At 44.1% G+C, this 19599-nt stretch overlaps 1 protein-coding gene across 1 annotated transcript; it reads right to left on the minus strand.

Moving 5' to 3' along the window:
- Positions 1-14547, minus strand: LOC123084140 (disease resistance protein RPM1). The gene is made up of 4 exons (XM_044505901.1): positions 14428-14547; positions 13584-13681; positions 9758-9863; positions 1-2989 (listed from the first exon to the last, which is right to left on the minus strand). Exon 4 carries the CDS (start codon positions 2981-2983, stop codon positions 248-250), a length of 2736 nt encoding a protein of 911 aa, XP_044361836.1. The 5' UTR covers positions 2984-2989; positions 9758-9863; positions 13584-13681; positions 14428-14547; the 3' UTR covers positions 1-247.
- Positions 14548-19599: the final 5052 nt, after the last annotated feature.

A 19599-nucleotide genomic window follows, 5' to 3' on the forward strand; every position in this document is an offset into this window, starting at 1 on the left:
TATGATGAAACAAACTAACTCACTCTCATTTTAAGTCCTGATGGCAAGGAAGGCCAGTGTTTTAGGAATTATTACAGAAACAACCAACAATGCATGACAATATACAATCACAAAGAAATTAATAGTTGTTGATACTATTACAGTACCGTAGGACCCCTGATAAATAATTAAATGCATGCACACTTATAATTCATAAGTAAACCTTACGTTTCTTAATAACCAAGGGAGGCAGACTGCTGTTTTTTTGCTAGGAACGGAGCTCTGGAACATGCTTCATCTTGTTGTGCATCTGGTTCAGATTCCACTGGGCCTTGAAGTCCTTGTGCAGTCCCAGCATCCAGAGCTTCTTGAGGGTTCCAAGGGATTCAATGCCATGAGGGACCGTATTCAGCTCCGAGAGCGACACGATGTAGATCCCATCAATGTGTGGAATGGCACCCTCTTCAATCTCCAGTTGCTTGACATTAGGCATGCACTTCAAGACGAGTGTCTTCAGCTTAGAAAAGGACCCGGCAGAAAGGACCAATATTGCTGCACTACTCACCCTGTTAAGACTGAGATAAGTTAGAGCTGGCAGATGAGATGCCAACAACTGCAGCGGATCTTCTTTCCCAAGATTGCACCAACTTAGAGCCAAGTACTTGAGATTCCTCCCATGGCCCTGAAATATTGGGCACTTGAGTGTCCCATCAGCCCAACCACCTCTAACGATTAGTCTGTGGAGCTTCTTGGAAATTGGCACTAGTGACTGAAAAGAAAGTTTCTCGGTCTCATCATATGCAGAGAGAAGTAAGCTGGAAAGCAGGGGCATATCTGAGAGGGTTTTGAAAAGGTCATCACAGTTAGATGCATTAATATTATCAACCCAAACAGTTTGCAACTTCCTCATTTTCTTCAACTCCATGGACATGTCTTTGCTGGCATGGACGGTCTCGAGAGTTTGCAGTTCTTGAAAGTTGGAAATCATATGAGGCGCTTCGATCCCGACAAAGTATCGGAACTCGGTCTGCTTCTCATCAGCAAACCTGTCTGCAAAAAGGTGTCGCAGCTTCTCAACTTTTACAATTCCTGGTGGGAGCTTTTCTACTCTTGTTTGCTTGATGTCCAATGTCTCGAGGTTCAAGAGTTTTTCTATGGTGTCTGGCAGTGACTGGACATTGGTACGCCTTAATCCAATGTAGCGAAGGTTGAACAGATTCCCGATGGATGCTGGCACTTCAGTTATTGCAGAGTCTTGAAGCTCGAGAACAGTAAGGTAGCTAGATCCAGAGAAAACAGAGGAAAGCATGTTGGTAGAGGACGAAGCTGTTGCAAGAGACATGATGGTACGTAGCCGAGGAAATTCCACTCTTGGATCTGCGGTCCAACCACTTGATGTCGATAATCGACGAACTTCTTTTTCCATGCTAATCATTTCACCCGAATCATTTGCAGAGCCAAACCTCTCCTTTTTCGCCACAGCAAGAGCCAGGTCACGGACAATGTCATGCATCTTACATTTACTAACCCTGAAGAGCTCATCCCACTCCACAACTTCCAACATATTCCGGCCGATGAGTTCCATCAGATTTCCCTCAGCCACTTCTTCTGGCATGTTGTTTCCTTTCCTCATCACGAATCCTTCAGCAACCCACAACCGCACAAGGCTCTCCCGTGACATTGCATAATCTTCAGGGAACAAGCTGCAATACAGGAAGCAGTTCCTAAGATCACCTGGCAAGTCATGGTAGCTCAGATTAAGTATAGCTTGGACATTGTTATCCCCTTTAAACTCGTCCCGAAGTTGTTCGAACATCTGATTCCATACATACTCTGTTGGTTGCTTCGTAGACAATAGGCTGCCAGAAGATATAATGGCCAATGGCAGCCCATGACACTTCTTAACAACATCAACAGCCACTGCCTTGAGCTCCGGTGGGCACTCGTGGTTTGGGCTGTTGTGGAAAGCCCTTGAGCAAAATAGCTTGAATGACTCGGCACTACCCAATGGTTGGAGTACTAGGCGACGCCTAGGTGAAGCAAGAGCGGCAACATCTTCCTTCCGTGTTGTGATCACAACACGACTTCCTTGGAGACCCTGGAAAGCATTGCACATCTGAGTATATGCATCTTTGTCCCACACATCATCAAGCACGATTAAACACTTCCTATCTTGCAGTGTCTTCCTTATTGCCTCTGTTAAGTCATAAACATTAGCTTTGGCATCCATGCTAAGAGGAGATTGTGTCCCTTGTGTGAGCTGTAGCTTGGTGAGCAATGACCCCAGCAAATCAACTACATCATATGCCTGTGACACCACAATCCAAGCATGTGCATCAGGGAAGTTGACTTTCTCCCTATCATACACATTCTTTACAAGGGTTGTTTTCCCCAAGCCTCCCATACCAGAAACTGTTATCACCGAGCTTCCTTTATCATCAGTGCTCAACCATTCAGTCAGCTTGCTCCTATTTTCATCAATCCCCACAAGATCCTCATCACTAAAGAGTCCTGGAAAGCAGCTACCAGACCGCGTCTTATCAATCTTTGCATGATCATTATTTCTGGGTTGCACTGTGTCCCTCCAATATTTAGGCAACTCTTTGATCTGCATGATATCCTTCTCTATATTCTCAATTTCCTCAGCAATTTGACTAAAGACCTTTATATGGCGAGAACCTCTGAAGATGTACCGTTGCAGGAAGCCTTCGTCCTTGAGCTTAAGAGCCTCATATGAGTATTTATCAATTACATCCTCAACACGGTAAGCCAGATCTCTTACATTTCCAATCCAACCCTTGATGACATTGTTACTGAGATGTGTTGTGCCCAAATCAAGAATTATATTATTCATGGTCGTCAATTCTACATTGATTCTTGTAACTTTTGTTGGCAATTCCTTTAGAGCTGCAACCTTCGATAGCTTCTGTACCACATCCGTGACTGCTTGATTCAAAATGACTGCCCCAATCTTTGACACGGCAAGGAGTATAGCCTCCGCCATCTGGTCCTGAAAATACACCAACACCCAACAAGTTATACAATGCATAATACAAGAAGCAGGGATCGAGTACAATAATACTACATGATGTATGGATTGTAATAGCACGGTCACTTATTTGGGGATACCGATACATTATCGGAGAATCACAAATGCTGAATGGAAACACATCGAGGAGAGACTACAAAAAAGACTTAGTAGTTGGAAAGGTAAATTGCTATCTCTGGGTGGAAGGTTGGTCCTCATAAATTCAGTACTAAGTAATATGGTACTATATATGATTTCCTTCTTCCAATTGCCGAAAGGAGTATTACATAGATTGGATTACTTCCGATTGAGATTCTTTTGGCAAGGAGATAGCGAGAGAAAAAAATATCGGCTGGTTAAATGGAGTGTGGTTTGTCGTCCCAAGGACCAAGCCGGGTTGGGCATTCATGACCTTGAGGTTAAGAACAGGGCCCTCCTCGGCAAATGGTTGTTTAAATTGTTGACGGAAGATGGTGTATGGCAAACCCTCCTAAGGAGAAAATATGTGTGGGTTCTAAGGCGGTATCCCATGTATACTAGAAGCCTGGGAACTCTCATTTTTGGGCTGGACTAATGGCAACGAAGAAATATTTCTTCCGCTATGGTTCTTTCTCAATTAAGGATGGCTCGGAAATTAGATTCTGGGAGGATAAGTGGCTAGGTAATGCTACTCTCCGGGAACAATATCCAGCTCTATACAATATTGTGCGTCACAAGGGCGATACTATTGCCAATGTTTTGGAATCATTTCCGCCAAATGTGACGTTCAGAAGGGATTTAATTGGACCTAGACTCAAATCGTGGAACATACTGCTCCAACGGTTAACCATGGTACAGTTGTCACAAGGGTCCGATATCTTTCGTTGGAACCTACATGGGAATGGGCAGTTCTCAGTGGAGTCTATGTATAGAGCTCTGATCCAGTCAGATGTGCCAGTTGATAATAAGAAGAAGATCTGGAAGATGAAGATACCTCTTAAGAATAAAATCTTTGCGTGCTATCTTCGTCGCGGAGTCATTCTTATTAAATATAACCTTACTAAGAGGAATTGGCATGGAAGTACACAATGTGTATTTTGTCTACATGATAAGACAATAAAATATTTGTTCTTCCATTGTAAATTGGCTCGTTCTATATGGTCAGTCATCCAGATAGCTTCTGGCTTGTATCCTCCGTGTAGTGTTGTTAATATATTTGGCAACTGGTTACATGGGATTGATCACAAGTTTAGAATTCTTCTTAGTGTGGGAGCGCTTGCTGTGATTTGGTCGCTTTGGGTATGTAAAAATGATAAGGTTTTTAATGATAAAAGTACTTCCCGTATGAAGGTTATCTACGGATGTACCGGGACGCTTCATTTATGATCCTCTCTATAGCGAGTGGAGAATCGAAACCTCTTTACGGAGGTGTGTACACGATTAGAGGCTGCGGCGAGGGATACTTTTACCCAACTTGGGTGGCAGCATGATCTTAGGATTGGGCCTCCTACTATTTAGGTGTCATACAGATATTCATCTTTGTATTTCGCCTTCTTCTTTTATTTTGGCTTGCCCTGAGGACTTTGTTGGCTGTGTGCATCTTAGTTATGCAGAGGCCAGGTGTAATGCTTAAACCTTTTAAGTAATAAAGCGCCCCTTTTCGAAAAAATAGCAGATTAGAACGGATAGAAGATGGAGGTGCACGGTAGTAGTACATATGTACAACCATTAATTTTGCCAAGAAAAAAATAGTAAGTAGATAAAATATGTGTGTGCTGGAATATTGGTAAAACAAATTAGTAAAACAGGCTGAGTACATTTTGCAGGCATTAGCTATAAAACCGAACCGTCTCACCCCCGCGTCCCGTACCCGTGGGTGAACACGGGTGGAGCCTCTGGCGTAGCCGGCCTCCCCTCCCTCCCCTTCATCGCCGATGGGCTAGGCTGATGCAGCTGATGGGGATAGCAGGGGTTTCTCCTCCCTCTCCATGTTCGTGCGTGCCGCGGGGCGCCTAGGCACGCGGGGGCTCGACCAAATCTGGATACAAAGGCGCGGTGGAACGGGGCATGATGCCTGTGGATGGACTCGGCGGCACATTAGGGTCGTCGTGGAGGTGTGGGTGGTGCGACTCGCACAGAGTCTTGGCCGGTGATTTGGCGATGGTGGCGGCCCTCGGCCAGGTCATCCTGCGCGTGGTGGTAGTGGATGATGTCTGGGCATTGGCTAGCTCGGGGATCCAACTTGGTTAGAGGTGGCCCGTGTCTGAGCGACGCCACGTCCCCATTTTGGCTTCTGGATGGGAGGCGCAATGCCGATCTGGCGGGTGTGTTCTCCTGATCAGGCGAAAGCGGCACGCCACACATCCGCATTGGTGATGTTGATCTGCCTTTCATTCTCCAGTTTCGACCATGCTAACCGCTGGGTCGATGGGCACATGCCAGACTCTATCCGACGAGTGGCCACCGAAAGCTCTTCGTGAGGGTTCCTTTCTCCAGACCGGTGGTTGACTTCAACGATGCGATGTAAACTACGGATGACGACTTGACATAGAGGAGTGGTTGTGAAGTGGCCGCAATCACACATTGTCTTTAGCTACTGGGATCGCGGGAAAGTGCTGGCGGTAACACATGGGTGAATTCTATAATGTTGCTACGAGCACCCGGTCTCGAGTTCCAGGTTGCCTAGGTATGACCCAGTGAGTTATACCTGACAATGGCAATATTTTTGTGTTCTTACCTTGTTGAAGCATTAATCATATATGTTTGGACTAATTCTTTAGGGTGGAAACCTAGATTCAGGCCTTGAGTGGTTGGATCCGGCGAGGATGGCACTTGAGCGTCACTCCTTTCATGAAGCTTTCTGTTGAAGAACCTCGTCGATCAAGTGGCGTTATGAGATGACCAGTGCGAATATGGTCATTGTTGTAGTTTGCCAATCGCAGATCTGTCCGCCTTGAATTTATTGTTTTATTCCTCGCCTATAAATAGCTTTCATTTTATATGAATTTGCTATTAGGTAGCCTATTTTTATGGGTGCGCATTCCTTCTGATTGTGTGTGTCCAAATAAAAGTCACCCTTTATCATAAAAGCTATTCAGTTTTCTGGCGAGCCCATCCACCCGCTCGGCTTCAGATTTTATTTTTCCTCCTTTATGGTGGCAGCGACCATTTAGGCATGCGTTGTCTCATGTAATATATATATTTAAGAAAATTGTCAACATATAGTGTCTCATTCAATAGTTTGTATCCAAACTAAGCGGGCTCCGGTTGAGGCAACATCAAAACCACATGCATGAGCATCGCGAACTATCATCAACAAGTAGCTACACCATCACTGTCTCGGTCATTCATGCACGAGATGAATATGCAAATTCTCCACCGTAAGTGCGGTCATAGCCCATGGGAGATGAGGAGAATGAGCGATGGAGGAGTGACATGACCTTGTAGAGTGCCACTGGCGAAAGCCTCTCCATAAGATATGGGATCATTTCCTAGATGGGAGCGTAAATCAAGGGTGCACATAATTGTGAGTTGATGACAACAAGATTCACCAAGCTGCGGCAGCAGGGAGGCTTTGAAGGAGCTATACAAGAGTTGCATGAGATTGGCAGGAAGAGAAGCAACCATGGATCTAGCACCTTGACAAGGGGTTGGATGGACTAAAACTACATGACAACGTCTCCTAAAAGGGAAATGGAACCGCCGTTGCTGCCTCCAGCATATAGCAACCCCTGACAAGGCACATAACACTCAACATCCATAGACCCAACAGAGAGCGTAGAACAACACCACAAGGCTGGGATGCCGCGTTGTAGGCGGCGCCGTTGTCGGCCGACTGTCATCGGCACATATTTCTTGAGCATTCACGCACCACCAAACGCCCAACAACAAGCAAATTAGGGGCAATAGACAAGGGTATCACTATAGCAAAGGACACAACCCATACTAAGACGGTGCTCGTCGGTGTACGAGCGAGGGGGGGGGGGGGGGAGGTTAAAAGTCTCTGTGTATGCCTCACTCAGCTCTAAAATGCGTTGGAATGGGAATGTTTTCCAAACCAGCCCTACATCCAGTGCTAAGGTTGGGAATGCCTCCCCCGGTTCCCATTGACAGCTAAACCCGCATGAAAAGGTATCTAACTGACATATGACATCTACCATTGGTTGGGTTGGCAAACGTCCCTTCCAGCCACTCACATGATGGAAGGTTCTACATATTGCCAGAATAGCCTATCTGCATGTTGGAGGAGATTTGTGCATGCAGGGGCGAGGGTATGCACCCTATTTCTCTTTCGACTTTCGATTTTGAATCTTTTATCTCTTTTGAATCAAAAGTCCAAATTAAGTTCCATTTGCATATTCTTGTTTCTTGTGATGTCAGCATTCAAATAAGACACATTTGAATTCGCTTTGGTGAATTCTAAAAATTCAGTAAGTTCCAATTGTTGAAACTTGGTACAAGAGAATGACAACATCGTGAAACTTGGTACGAGCGAACGACAGAATCGCAAATTTCAGAAACAAAAACTTAAAATTTGGCGTGGCCTCATGTGGAATTCAACAACTTAGTGGATCATGAGATAATTAGGCAGCCGGGCACAGCTGGGCAGGTGCATGCCCCAGCACCTGCATGTCCTTGCGAGTTTCTGTTTTGGTACAAGTGAGTGTGTATTTGAAAAATTGGGTTTGGAAGTGGAAGACAGTTCTGGCGATAGCACTATGCAGAAAGGTAGGTTTAGATATAAAAGCTCCCATGCGCCATTCCCTGTTTTGTTTGGTATGTAGCCCCGTGAGCAGAACCTGACCCCTATACTACCCACAGTTGGAACGCACAAGTTCCACCGATAGTTGTAGCGCGACCACACGAATAAGGGCTATAAAAAAGGAAGATTCTAACGTAATTGGGATATCTCGAAATAGTTTATTTACAAATCTATTTGTGATATGTAGGAATAGAACATGGTATATCTAATGAACTGAGGGTAGCTCGGATGGTTGGGTTTCTTTTGATGGAACCAACCCATCCAAGTTTAAGTTTTAGACTTGCCACATGTGCTCGTATTTTTCTAGATTTATGTCAGAATTTTGGGTGACGTTTGTCCAGGGGAAGACCTTCGTCAACATTTCTAACAAGACTTTGACATGTCCTACATACTGTCTTTCTTAACAAGAGTTTGGATATGTAGAACATGCCAAATAGATAATTGACCTTGTTCCAAAAGGACTACAACGGCACACACTGATACGTTGACAATCTAGTTATTTATTCGAAGTTTAATTGTATTTTTGAGTAATGCAACAATATGGTTGTAGAATATAGAAAATTATAGGTTGTTTGTTTTGCATAGAAAAATCCATTGCAAACAAGAAATTTGTAAAAAGAGCGTTAGGGTGCCTTTGGTAGCGCTCCAGCTCCTAGAACTGCCGACTCCATGGGTGGAGCCTTGCTACACGCCCTAACTCTTCTGAGTCAAAATGTTGACTGACATCGCGTAATGCAAAGATTTGAAGATTGAGAGAAGCTTCGGAAACAAGGAAGACGGAGTTCAGAAGAATTATATGAAAATGCCACCACAAACTTGGAGAAAACAGTTTGCTTTCTCCTTTAGGCCTCCTTTGGTTTATAAGATAGAAATGTCATGGGAGTAGGAAAACCATAGAAAATGAGATGACATATATCTCATTTCCATGGGGAAAGAGATGTCATTTGATTCATAGGATATGAAATTTTCCATTGAGTCTAGGCTATCCTTTTTTTTCTTTGAAATGTGAAGAATTGATTCCTATCATGTACAGGAATAGGAATCCATTCCTAGAGACCAAAGGGATCCAAAGATTATTCTGTCTTGTAAAATCCATATCCTTTAGAGTTCCTACAAAATCCTATACACCAAAGGTACCCCCCCTCCCCCCCCCCCCCCGCCCCCGCCCCCGCCGCTTGTCTCTCTCGTGAGATCATGGGGTAATCTCTCCTGACTGTGGTTGTCGCGGAGGCACGTGAGTAAACACCGCTTAGCTCCGACCATAGCCAGCACCCTCTCTCCTCCCTGCATGACTCCCTCACTAAAACCCCCAGCCTCCTTCGTTCCCCCTCGTCGATGGATCAAGCAAAGGTAGCCATAATTTGACCCTCACTCCTTGGCTCACTCCTAATCACCAACTGCAACCCTACAACCCCCACCCATTGTCCATCGCTGACATGAGTCCGCCAAAACCCAGTCGGCACACTGCTGCTCACCGACCTCTTCATCGAAAACATCCTCATCTCCCTCCCACCTGATGATCTCAACCGCCTCGCCCACTCCCAACCCTGCCAGCTGATCTCATCATGCTTCCAAAAGCCTACGGCCAAACGACAACCGATTTCTGCTGTCCTTAGTGCTACCTAGCCATGTCCCCACTATCCACATGGGCTGAATGCATAAGTTAAGTTTTAGGGTGTTATTTGAGGAGATAAACTTTGTGCGAAAGCATAGAGAAGCCCATTATACCAATATATCCTCAAATACAATCTTATTTGTTTTCTTTAGTACCCAAAATTGTGCTTTTCCGCTGAAACTTATCCAACAACATTGTATTACAGCGTTTAATAAAGACTATTCCTATCATCATTCATTCAAGGAAATAAATATATAGGTCATGTGGAGAGAAACGATATAGCACATGAGTGAAAAAAGGAATGTCGGGCATCTAAAAGTTCAGGTTGACATAAGTTGATTAATTTACCAGGAAACTAAACTTGCGAGTATTCAACAAGAAATCAAAGGCGTACCTACTGATGTTACTTAACTAGCTGCATCCCTTTAGGTGTTCGGCAAAAACCAAGCTAGAACATCTAGTGAGATCAGTGTCCAGTGATTTGCTCAAAGCCTCAAATCCTGAAAAAATGCACAAAAATATGCATTAAGTTTTATATCTAATTGACAAAATCTTCGGTATATGTATCCATATTTAGTACAAAACTTAGTGAACTTGGCGATCAATTTATGCCTCCAACCAACAATAGGTCGTGAATGTTCTACAAACGTAGCTCGGGAGGATGAGTTTTTCATATTGAATCTAGATATGGTTCAACTCCAGAAAAAGAAGATTAGTACTTCCTCCAATTCTAAATACAAGGTCACCGTCAAAAATCCAATTTGCGTCCATATATAATGTGACTATCTCTTCCTGAGAATAATTGATTAGATATTACCTCCTATCATAGTGTTATTGATGCAAATGTTGCATGCGGCCATAGAGAAAGAGACACGACATGTTACATGTTTAATTAGTTCGGAACATGAGAGGTATGCCACATAATTAACCGTGCTTTTTAGCCTTATTTTTGGGTATCGGGAAAATGGGATAGTGCTCATGTATGGCCGAAAATTGGTTGAAAATTCCTACCTATGGTCTCTAGTTTATATCTAGGCCTTGTGCAACCAAAGGACATGATTCCAAAAATTCAAATGAAGCCCGAAAGCCACGGGGCGTAGCAAGTTGTCATCCTAAAATGTCATCAAAATGATAACCATAATGAAGTGTTGAGGCTTCCCGGATTGATTCTGCTCCGGAATCAACAACATTCTCACTACTGGATAGACCATCGTATTGTTAAATGGTGTCCCAGGAGAGAGAGAGAGAGAGAGAGAGAGTTAATTATATCACAGTTCATTATTGCATCAAATTTTGCCATTGCCACCACAGAGAGAGTGGAAGAGAGAGAGAGAGTTAATTATTGCATCAAATTTTGCCCCTGCCACCTGTCTAGTGATTAGTTTCAACTAAACAATATGTGTACCCATGCACACCTTGCCAACATTAGCGGAAAGTATTGCACAAGTTCTACGGTGCCCCCTTTCTTCTAACAACTTTTATAAGCACTTACATTTTCAGTTATATTCTATTCCAAAAATAGAAAAAAATATTGTTTAGTTCACTATTGTTTTAAGCCGGGACTCCTTCATCTGTTGAGGTATAGAGAACAGACATCACATATACACATATAAGCATTAATAGCTGATTATAGGCGTTCCAAGTTTCCATTGCCAAGTAATTTATCTACACTTGACTTACAAAATCAAGAGATAAAATTACCACAAGACGCATGCACATCACAACCACCTGAGCAGAGCACACACAATATAACCCACCGGAGCAGAGCACAAGCCAGCAACATCGAGTGCGCATCCAGCCCCAACCAGCAGCGCGGTCTTGCGTCCCCTCCCCATCTTTTCGCGAGGAGAGCAAAAGCCAGCAGCACCAGCGGGAGGGAGTTGCCTCCATCCACAGGTCACTGCCGGCCGTGTGCGGCACACATGTATGCCTGTCGCCGCCATGACCTCAGTTGTCAAGCTCGTGCATGAGAGAGAAGAAAGGGGGGAGAGAGGGAATGACAAGGAAGGAGAAAGCCAGGCCGCCGCGCACTCCCCTCTATTGTGGAAGAAAAATGTTTCGCGGCACGCTCGCGAGGGATGCCCAGATCCCTGACTTTCTCGCGGCCGTGTGGAGCCCGATTTTGAAGGAATATTCAAAGTATCTGGCTGGGTTCATCCTACTCGCCCATGAACCAAATAGGCGGTAGCCATCCAAAAACAGGTTATCCCTATCCCATAGTGGGGTAGCCCGACAAGCAAAAAAGAGCAAGACTAAGAAGGTTGACATCCTTATTAGCATTGTTTGGGACACAAGTGAAATTTCACTTGTTTTGCCAAAATTTGACCCTATTGGAGAACAATGTTACCTTCATGGATTGATATCTTGGTTTCTAACAGAAGGAATAATCTTGTTGGTAGCTACAAACTCTTGCACTTGGGAACTCAAGTAGAGCAAATGACAGCCTAGAGTTTTCACCAGGATATCTAGAATGAGGAGAGTAACCACAATGGCGTCCTCTTGAGTGCTGTAACACCCATAGGCACTGCCTAAGTGCAAATCTTTTGCTCGGATTCTCACCCATGCATCAACGAGGTACAAAGGTCACTTTACCAACCCGAGGGAAGGATCGTTGCCACTAACAAGGGCCCCAGGTCAGAAACAGGGAGCCGCCACCGCCGAATCAATGTCAACACTGGGGCTACCCACTACCTCACCTCTCTCCATCCTCACAACCAAGGAGAGGACTGCCACCACTATAGTCGCCCCAACATCCAAGATCACCCCCACATGTACACCTAGTTCGAGCCCGTCTTGCCTCACCCCACCACCTGTCGTCGGGATATATCCATGCCGTACCATACTTTATCCACCCGCGGTGGAAGGTGCCTCCTTCCTCCTCCCCAAGAATCTCTATCACACAACAAGGTTGTGCCTACCCTTGCCAGAATAAGGCGCTTCCTCGGCCCCCAACCCCCCTAGTTGGATTTGGCGTGCCTGCCACCCCACCTTGTCAAGGAGAACTCTGTATAACTGTGTGAGACAAAAGGACACTCTTCCCATGCCTATGGCTCGTAGGCCACCTGACATGGCCGACTCTAGGGGAACTCGGCCCGAGTCCGTCCAACACCAAAGCACCCCCCCCCCCACTGAATCTCCGATGCCAGCGTCAAGCAGAGAGCTCACAAAATCAGGGTCGTGTGTTGGATGGAGGCGGAGGTTGAGATGTTGGGGATCAAAGATCCTGCTAGCACGAGACATAGATGCGTGAGGGAGAGAGCGGCCGAGGGGATTCCTATGTTAGACCACCGCACCGCACCACTAGAACAAGAACATAGCTCGCTACGCTGCACCGTCCGACGATCAAGTAATCACATGGGTGACCTAGCACCCACTGCGCCACACCGATTATTAACCGGACTTCCCCGCCGCCACCTTCTGCGGAGCGAGCATGGCTTCGCCAACGAGCCTCCAGCGACTTGGGGGACAGCAGGGGTTCTTTCTTACCCCTCTAACGTCACACGAAAACACTCACACAGGTCATGAATCATAGAGCGTGGCACATTCACATGCATGAAGTGAGAAGTGAAGTTTTAGGGGGCTATTTCACGAGTTAAAGTTTAGGGGAATGCATAGGGCGTGTTTAGTTGCTAGCACCATTTTTTGGCTTCCTGGAACCTGGCCTGATAAAGCACGTATGGTTTCTCGCATTATTCTCTCTCCTCGCATTGAGCTAATAGAGACCTCTACGCTTGCTAGGGCATGCATCGAAGGAACCCGCCGATTTGAGCTTTCCTCCCGGGCCAGGCTAAGGACTGCTTTGCGGAACATGCAACCACGTTTCTCACTGTGGTTCAAGCAACCAAACAGCTCGGATTTGGCTCCTAGAGCATGAATGGATGTTAGGCTAGCAACCAAACACCCATTATACCATTCTATACTGATACAACCTTATTTGTTGCTTAAGTGCTCTAAAGTGTGCTTTTACAGCATTTAAGAAAGACTGTCCCAATCATCATCCTTTTACGGGGCGGAAATGTAAAGTCAAGTGGGGGAAGAAGCCATGGCGAGTAAAAAAAAGATCAAATGCCAGACATCTTAACAATTCAGATTCACATAAGTTGATTAATTTACTACCCCCTCTTTTCCATAATACAATATGTTATTATAACCAAAACAGGGAGTAGGGTAGAAGTGAATACAAATTAACTTACGAGTGTTCAATAAAATTAAGGTCGTACCTACTGGTGAGACTTAACCAGCTGCAACCCTATAGGTGTACTGTGAAGTACAAACTAGAACATCTAGTGAGATCGATGTCCAGTGATGTGCTGAAACCCTGCATAAAAATAAACGCAAAAAAGATGCTTTAAGATTTATTCCAAAGAAAAATGTTCAGTATATATGCAACCATATTTGGCAGAAGTTCTAAAACTTACGATGATCGTGAGGTGATTAATTGTGAAGTAACCACAATGGAAAAACAAGCAGTTCAACTCACTAGCGACATACTGCCACCTATACAAAATACATGCTGCACTTTGTTTCATGCGGATATGCCTTTGACCAACAGTTGGCCTTGAATGGTTTACACATATAGGAGGAGCTCAGGAGGATTATGAGTTCTTGATATTCAATTTGGATATAGTTTGACCAACTCCGAAAAAAGAAGAACATTACTACATATATACTCCACTACTTAAGGTTAGTACACACGCAAGTTCGAGAACTCCATCACTTCAAGATCGAGACTCTTTTTTAAGTGGTCATGTGTGTGTAGAAGAAGTAACTAACACACACAGCATATAGCTGGATATATAAACTCGGAGTTGCAGAGCTGAGCAAAGCTGGGGTCGGAAGCAACAGTAAGCCAAAAGTACAAATTCGCAAGAAAATATTGGTAGAACTCTAGCTACATCATCGATCAACTAACTATCCACAGAGGGGTGTGTGTTCATAGTATATATTGAAGAAACTATGAGTCAATACAAAGTGGCCTTTATCGAAAACAATCCACAGAAGTTCAGAAGGGGTAAAAACAGATACTGGAATAATATCGTAGAAGCAGGAAGAAGAAACGCTAACCTGTAAGAGACGGCCGGAGTGCAAGCGCTTGCGATGGAGAGCCTCAGTTGGCCTTGGCCGATGTGGGACTTGATCCAGATGTATAATCACTCTGGAGCGCAGTACTGAACCAATGATCTCCTGCCAGCACGATGGCTTTTAATCACTATACTAGTACTACTTCGTGACTAACAGCTGGAAATTAATTCATTAAGTGCCAGCTAGTTGCACATTAAACTTATGATCGCTTTCGCGTCTTTAGCTGTACCTCTAATTATCCTATGTGTGAATTAATCCCGATCTAGATCTAGATCCAGCACAAATTGTCAACTGATGAGGGAAGACTTTTGCTGCAATGATCGGCTCTTTGTGGATGTGTCTAGATATACGTATATGGAGTTTTCTGCCTGGCATGAACGTGGGCTCGGTCGCCTGCTATCTGCTGACTACCTCTCCTTGGTGCCCAGTTTTTTTCTTTGAACCGGGCAACAACCCATTTCAATTATATTCATGACGGAAATACGACAGTTCCTTGGTGTCTACTGTCTAGCTGGCGACAGCATGCAACAATCACCGGTGCCTTATATTTTTCCATCAGTGGTAGCCCAACTGGCGGAATCGAGATGGGAAGCGAAGTGGTGAGGTGCGGTTCGTGTGCTTCAAAATTTGACCCGCATTATTTTGTCTTTTATTTTGTAAGCACCAGCAAGTTTTGAGTTTGTTGAACCTTCAATGATAACATTACTCGTAAATAAAAATGACATGATTTGAGCTTGCTCAATCATTATTTTTCTAGAATATGCACAAGTATGTGTATCGTGTAACAGAAACTCTAGTAGAGTCTCCATATCAGCCTGATCGGCATAATAATCGTCGATACAATGATTGCCTCTGAAAAGGCCACTCTAGCAGTCGCCATATGCCCCTTGGCCTACATAATTTACGTGACATGTTCCAAATGAAGCCCGTGAGCGTCCATATTTGCAGGCTGGGGCGTCGATATGGGGTGGCTTCCATCCCCAACCTCTCACGCGGGAGGGAGGTTTCAATCTGGCCTCTTCCTCCCTTGCGGAGCCCGGTCAATGGCGTGTCCGTACGGCTGGTACCTCCGCTTCGGCCAATGCTGCAGCCACTTTTGCACTAGATGATAAGGGGCACCTCGAAGAATGACATCCATCAGGGTTTAAGGAGAAATCGGACAACAACAACAAAAACAACATCAGTTGTCAAAAAATCCTGATGAGCTTGATGGATATATATAAAGGCAAATGGAAACTAGAGATGGGACACACTGAATCCAAAGACATCTTTAACATGGAGATTCTGACAAAAACCAGACTTGAACTAACGTGGAGATTGTGACTCCAGCTGCATTAATATGTGTGGGTTTCGAATTATTATTGTCTTTGGGTTTATCCAGCAAAAATAATTTTTGCTTGGGTTTCAGTCGAGGTGAAGCAGGGGTGCAAGTCTTTTGAAAATGCAACTTGTGTATTGTATGTACACAACTACCGTAATACCTACAGCAGTTGATCATGTTTTCATAGTAATGACCAACACGTCTGTGTCATCCTTGTTGGGATACTGTATTAATTATTAACTCTTATTTCGGTAGTATGTAGATGGTACAGCTTGTTAGATGTGTTATATTAATTATCCGTGGAAAAGATGATGTATACTAATGATGTTTGTGGTTTCTAAGTGATGATTTACTTTGCCATGTTACTTTGTTCTTCACTTAGTAAGCACCAGCCAGTTTTTAGCTTCTTGAACCTTCAATGATAAACATTACAACAACGCCATACTTTGGGCTTGCCATATGTAATCATCTTTCCTGAAATATGCACAATCACACAGCTCAACACTACATCAAGGTAGTGCACTCAACATATCAACTGTCCAACATAAAAAGAAATGAAAGACCTATACACACCCAAAGTCCACCTATCCAACACCATGAACAAGGCCTCCCACTCCACACGAAGAAATATTCTCGATACCACAACCTACTCTCCTGATCCACCCCGCTACAGCTGTCATGGAAGTCGGCGCATGTGCAATGCAGCTTAGTTTGTCTTTCATGTCGTAAGCACCAGCGAGTTTTGATTTTATTAAAAACATTACTCGTAAACAACAACGTCATACCTACAGCGTGTCGCGCATAATCATTTTTTCTAGAATATATACGCAGAAGTATGCATACAATATATTGAAAAGGGAAGAATATAGGAACCCGACTACTACTGGTCATGGAAGGCGAGGCATGTGCAATGCAAATTTTAATAACGGCACTATATTCTGTTTTAGGGAACTGGCAGTTATGTGGTAGGTAAATACATTATCTGTCCAACAATAAGAAAACGACCAAGCAGGACGTAGCAAGTCCTCAAGAACTCCATAGTCTATAGTACTGGCACCACTTGATAGAGGTGGATCTATCCATTGACTTTTGACCAGATTTTCTTGAGAAAAGAACGTGTCTCTCGTTATCATCCGCCAGAAAATATCGGGTTAATTAGTGCAACAACAAATATTCATTAAGTGCCAGCTAGTTGCACATTACTTAATGATCACTTCCGCGTCTTTAGCTGTACCTCTTAATTACTGTATGTTTAAATTGATCCCAGTCTACATCTAGATCTAGCACAAATTGTGAACTCATGAGGGAAGACTTTTGCTGCAATGATCAGCTCTTTGTGGATGGTGTGTCTAGCTATAAGTATATGGAGTTTTCTGCCTGGCATGAACGTGGGCTCGGTCGCCCGCTGTCCGCTGGCTACCTCTCCTTGGTGCCTAGCTTTTTCCATTGAATTGGGCAACAACCCATTTCAATCATATTCATGACGGAAATACGATACTCCCTCCATATCAGTTTACAAGTCTTGCACGTGTATCTAGGTCTTTAATTTGACCAACTTAATAAGAGGCATACATTACAAAAAATATATCATTAGAAACTGTAGATATTCTATTTTCTAATTATATAATTTTATGTTAAACAATTTATATTATATAAGTTAAATTAACGACCTAGATAGACGTGCAAGACTTATAAACTGAGATAGAGTGAGTAGTTCCTTTGTGTCTACTGTCTAGCTGGCGACAGCATACAACAATCACGGCTGCCTTATATTTTCCCATCAGTGGAAGCCCAACTGCCGGAATCGAGAAGGGAAGGAAAGTGGTGAGGTGCGGTTGGGTCTTTCAAATTTTGACCCACATAATTTTGTCTTTTATATCGTAAGCACCAGCCAGTTTTGAGTTTGTTGAATCTTCAATGATGAACATTACTGTAAACAACAATGTCATCTTTTGAGCTTGCTCAATCATTATTTTTCTAGAATACAGAGAAGTATGTGTATCATGTAATAGCAACTCTAGTAGAGTCGTCATATCAGGCCGAGCGGCGTAACAACCGCCTGTACAAAGATTGCCTCCGAAAAGATCACTCAAGCAGAGTTGCCATACGTCCCTCAGCCTACATTATTTATGAAGCATGCTCCAAATCAAACCCGCAAGTCTCCATATTTGGAGGCTGGGGGCGTCGATATGGAGCGGCCTCCATCTGAAACCGCTCGCGCGGGAGGGAAGTTTCAACCTGGCCTCCTCCTCCCGCATGGAGCGCGGTCAATGGCGTTGTCGGCTGGCACTTCCGCTTCGGCCAATGTCGCAGCCGCTTTTGCACTAGAGGATAAGGGCCACCTCCAAGAATGACATACATCATGGCTGAAGGAGAAATCGGCCAACAACTCCAGTTGTAAAATATCCGGATGAGCTTGAGTGGACAAGGGCAAATGGAAACTAGAGATGAACACTGAAACCCAAGACATCTTTAACTGGAGATTGTGACCAAAACCAGACTCGAACTAACGTGGAGATTGTGACTCCAGCTGCATTAATTTGTTTGGGTTTCAAATTACTATTTTCTTTGTGTTTTCCGGCAAAACTAATTTCTGCTTGGGTTTCGGTCGAGGTCAAGCAGGTCTTTTGAACATGCAACTTGTGTATTGTATGTACACAACTATCGCAATACCAACAGTAGTTGACCATGTTCGCATAGTCATGATGAACACGACTGTGCCATGCATGTTGGAATGCTATATTAATAATTAACTTTTGTTTCACTAGTGCGTAGATGTTACAGCTTGTTAGACGTGTTATATTGATTAGCCGTGGAAAAGATGGTGTATATTAACGATCTTTGTGCTTTCTGAATGATAATTTAATTTGCCATGTTACTTTGTTCTTTCTTTCGTAAGCACCATCCAGTTTTTAGCTTGTTGAACCTTCAGTGATAAACATTACAACAATGTCATACTTTCAGCTCACCATGTATAATTATTTTCCTGAAATATGCACAACCAAGCATATCATATATCGAAGGAAGGGCATAGAAACCCGCTACATTGACGTTCTCAACACAACACAAATGCAATGCACTCAACATCGTCCAACACAAACAAATTTAAAGACTTATACACACACAAAGTCTACCTATCCAGCACCACCAACAAGGCCTCCCACTCCACACAAAGCAATATTCACAATACCACACCCTACTCTCCTTATCCACCCTGCTACAGCTGTCATTGAAGTCGACGCATGTGCAATGCAGCTTATTTTGTCTTTCATTTCGTAAGCACCAGCTAGTTTTGAGTTTATTAAAAACATTACTCATAAACAACAACGTCATACCTTGAGTGTGCCACGCATAATCATTTTTCTAGATTATACACAGAAGTATGCTTCCAATATATTGAAGAAGGAAGAACATAGAAACCAGACTACTAATGGTCATGGAAGGTGAGGCATGTGCAATGCAAATTTTAATAACTGCACTATATTCTGTTTTAGGGAGCTGGCAGTTAGGTGGTAGGTAAGTACATTAGCTGTCCAACAATAAGAAAAACGACCAGCCAGGACGTAGCATCCTCAAGACCTCCATAATCTATAGTGCTGGCACCCCTAGAGGTGGATGTAACCATTGACTTTGGGCCAGATTTTCTTGGGAAAAGAACTTTTCTCTCGTTATCATCCACCAGCCCCCACGTCGTCCCCACGTCGGGCGACTCAGGCGGCGCCCTAAATCTAGCCGCCGGGGCGCGTCCCAGCCTCCTCCCCTCCCTCCGCCGCCGTCGAGGGACACCGCCGGTCTAAGCCCGAGGGCCGATGGCGGTGGCGGAGGACATCGCC

Source organism: Triticum aestivum, chromosome 1B (genome assembly GCF_018294505.1).
Source record: "Triticum aestivum cultivar Chinese Spring chromosome 1B, IWGSC CS RefSeq v2.1, whole genome shotgun sequence".
In the NCBI taxonomy this organism is placed as follows: Eukaryota; Viridiplantae; Streptophyta; class Magnoliopsida; order Poales; family Poaceae; genus Triticum; species Triticum aestivum.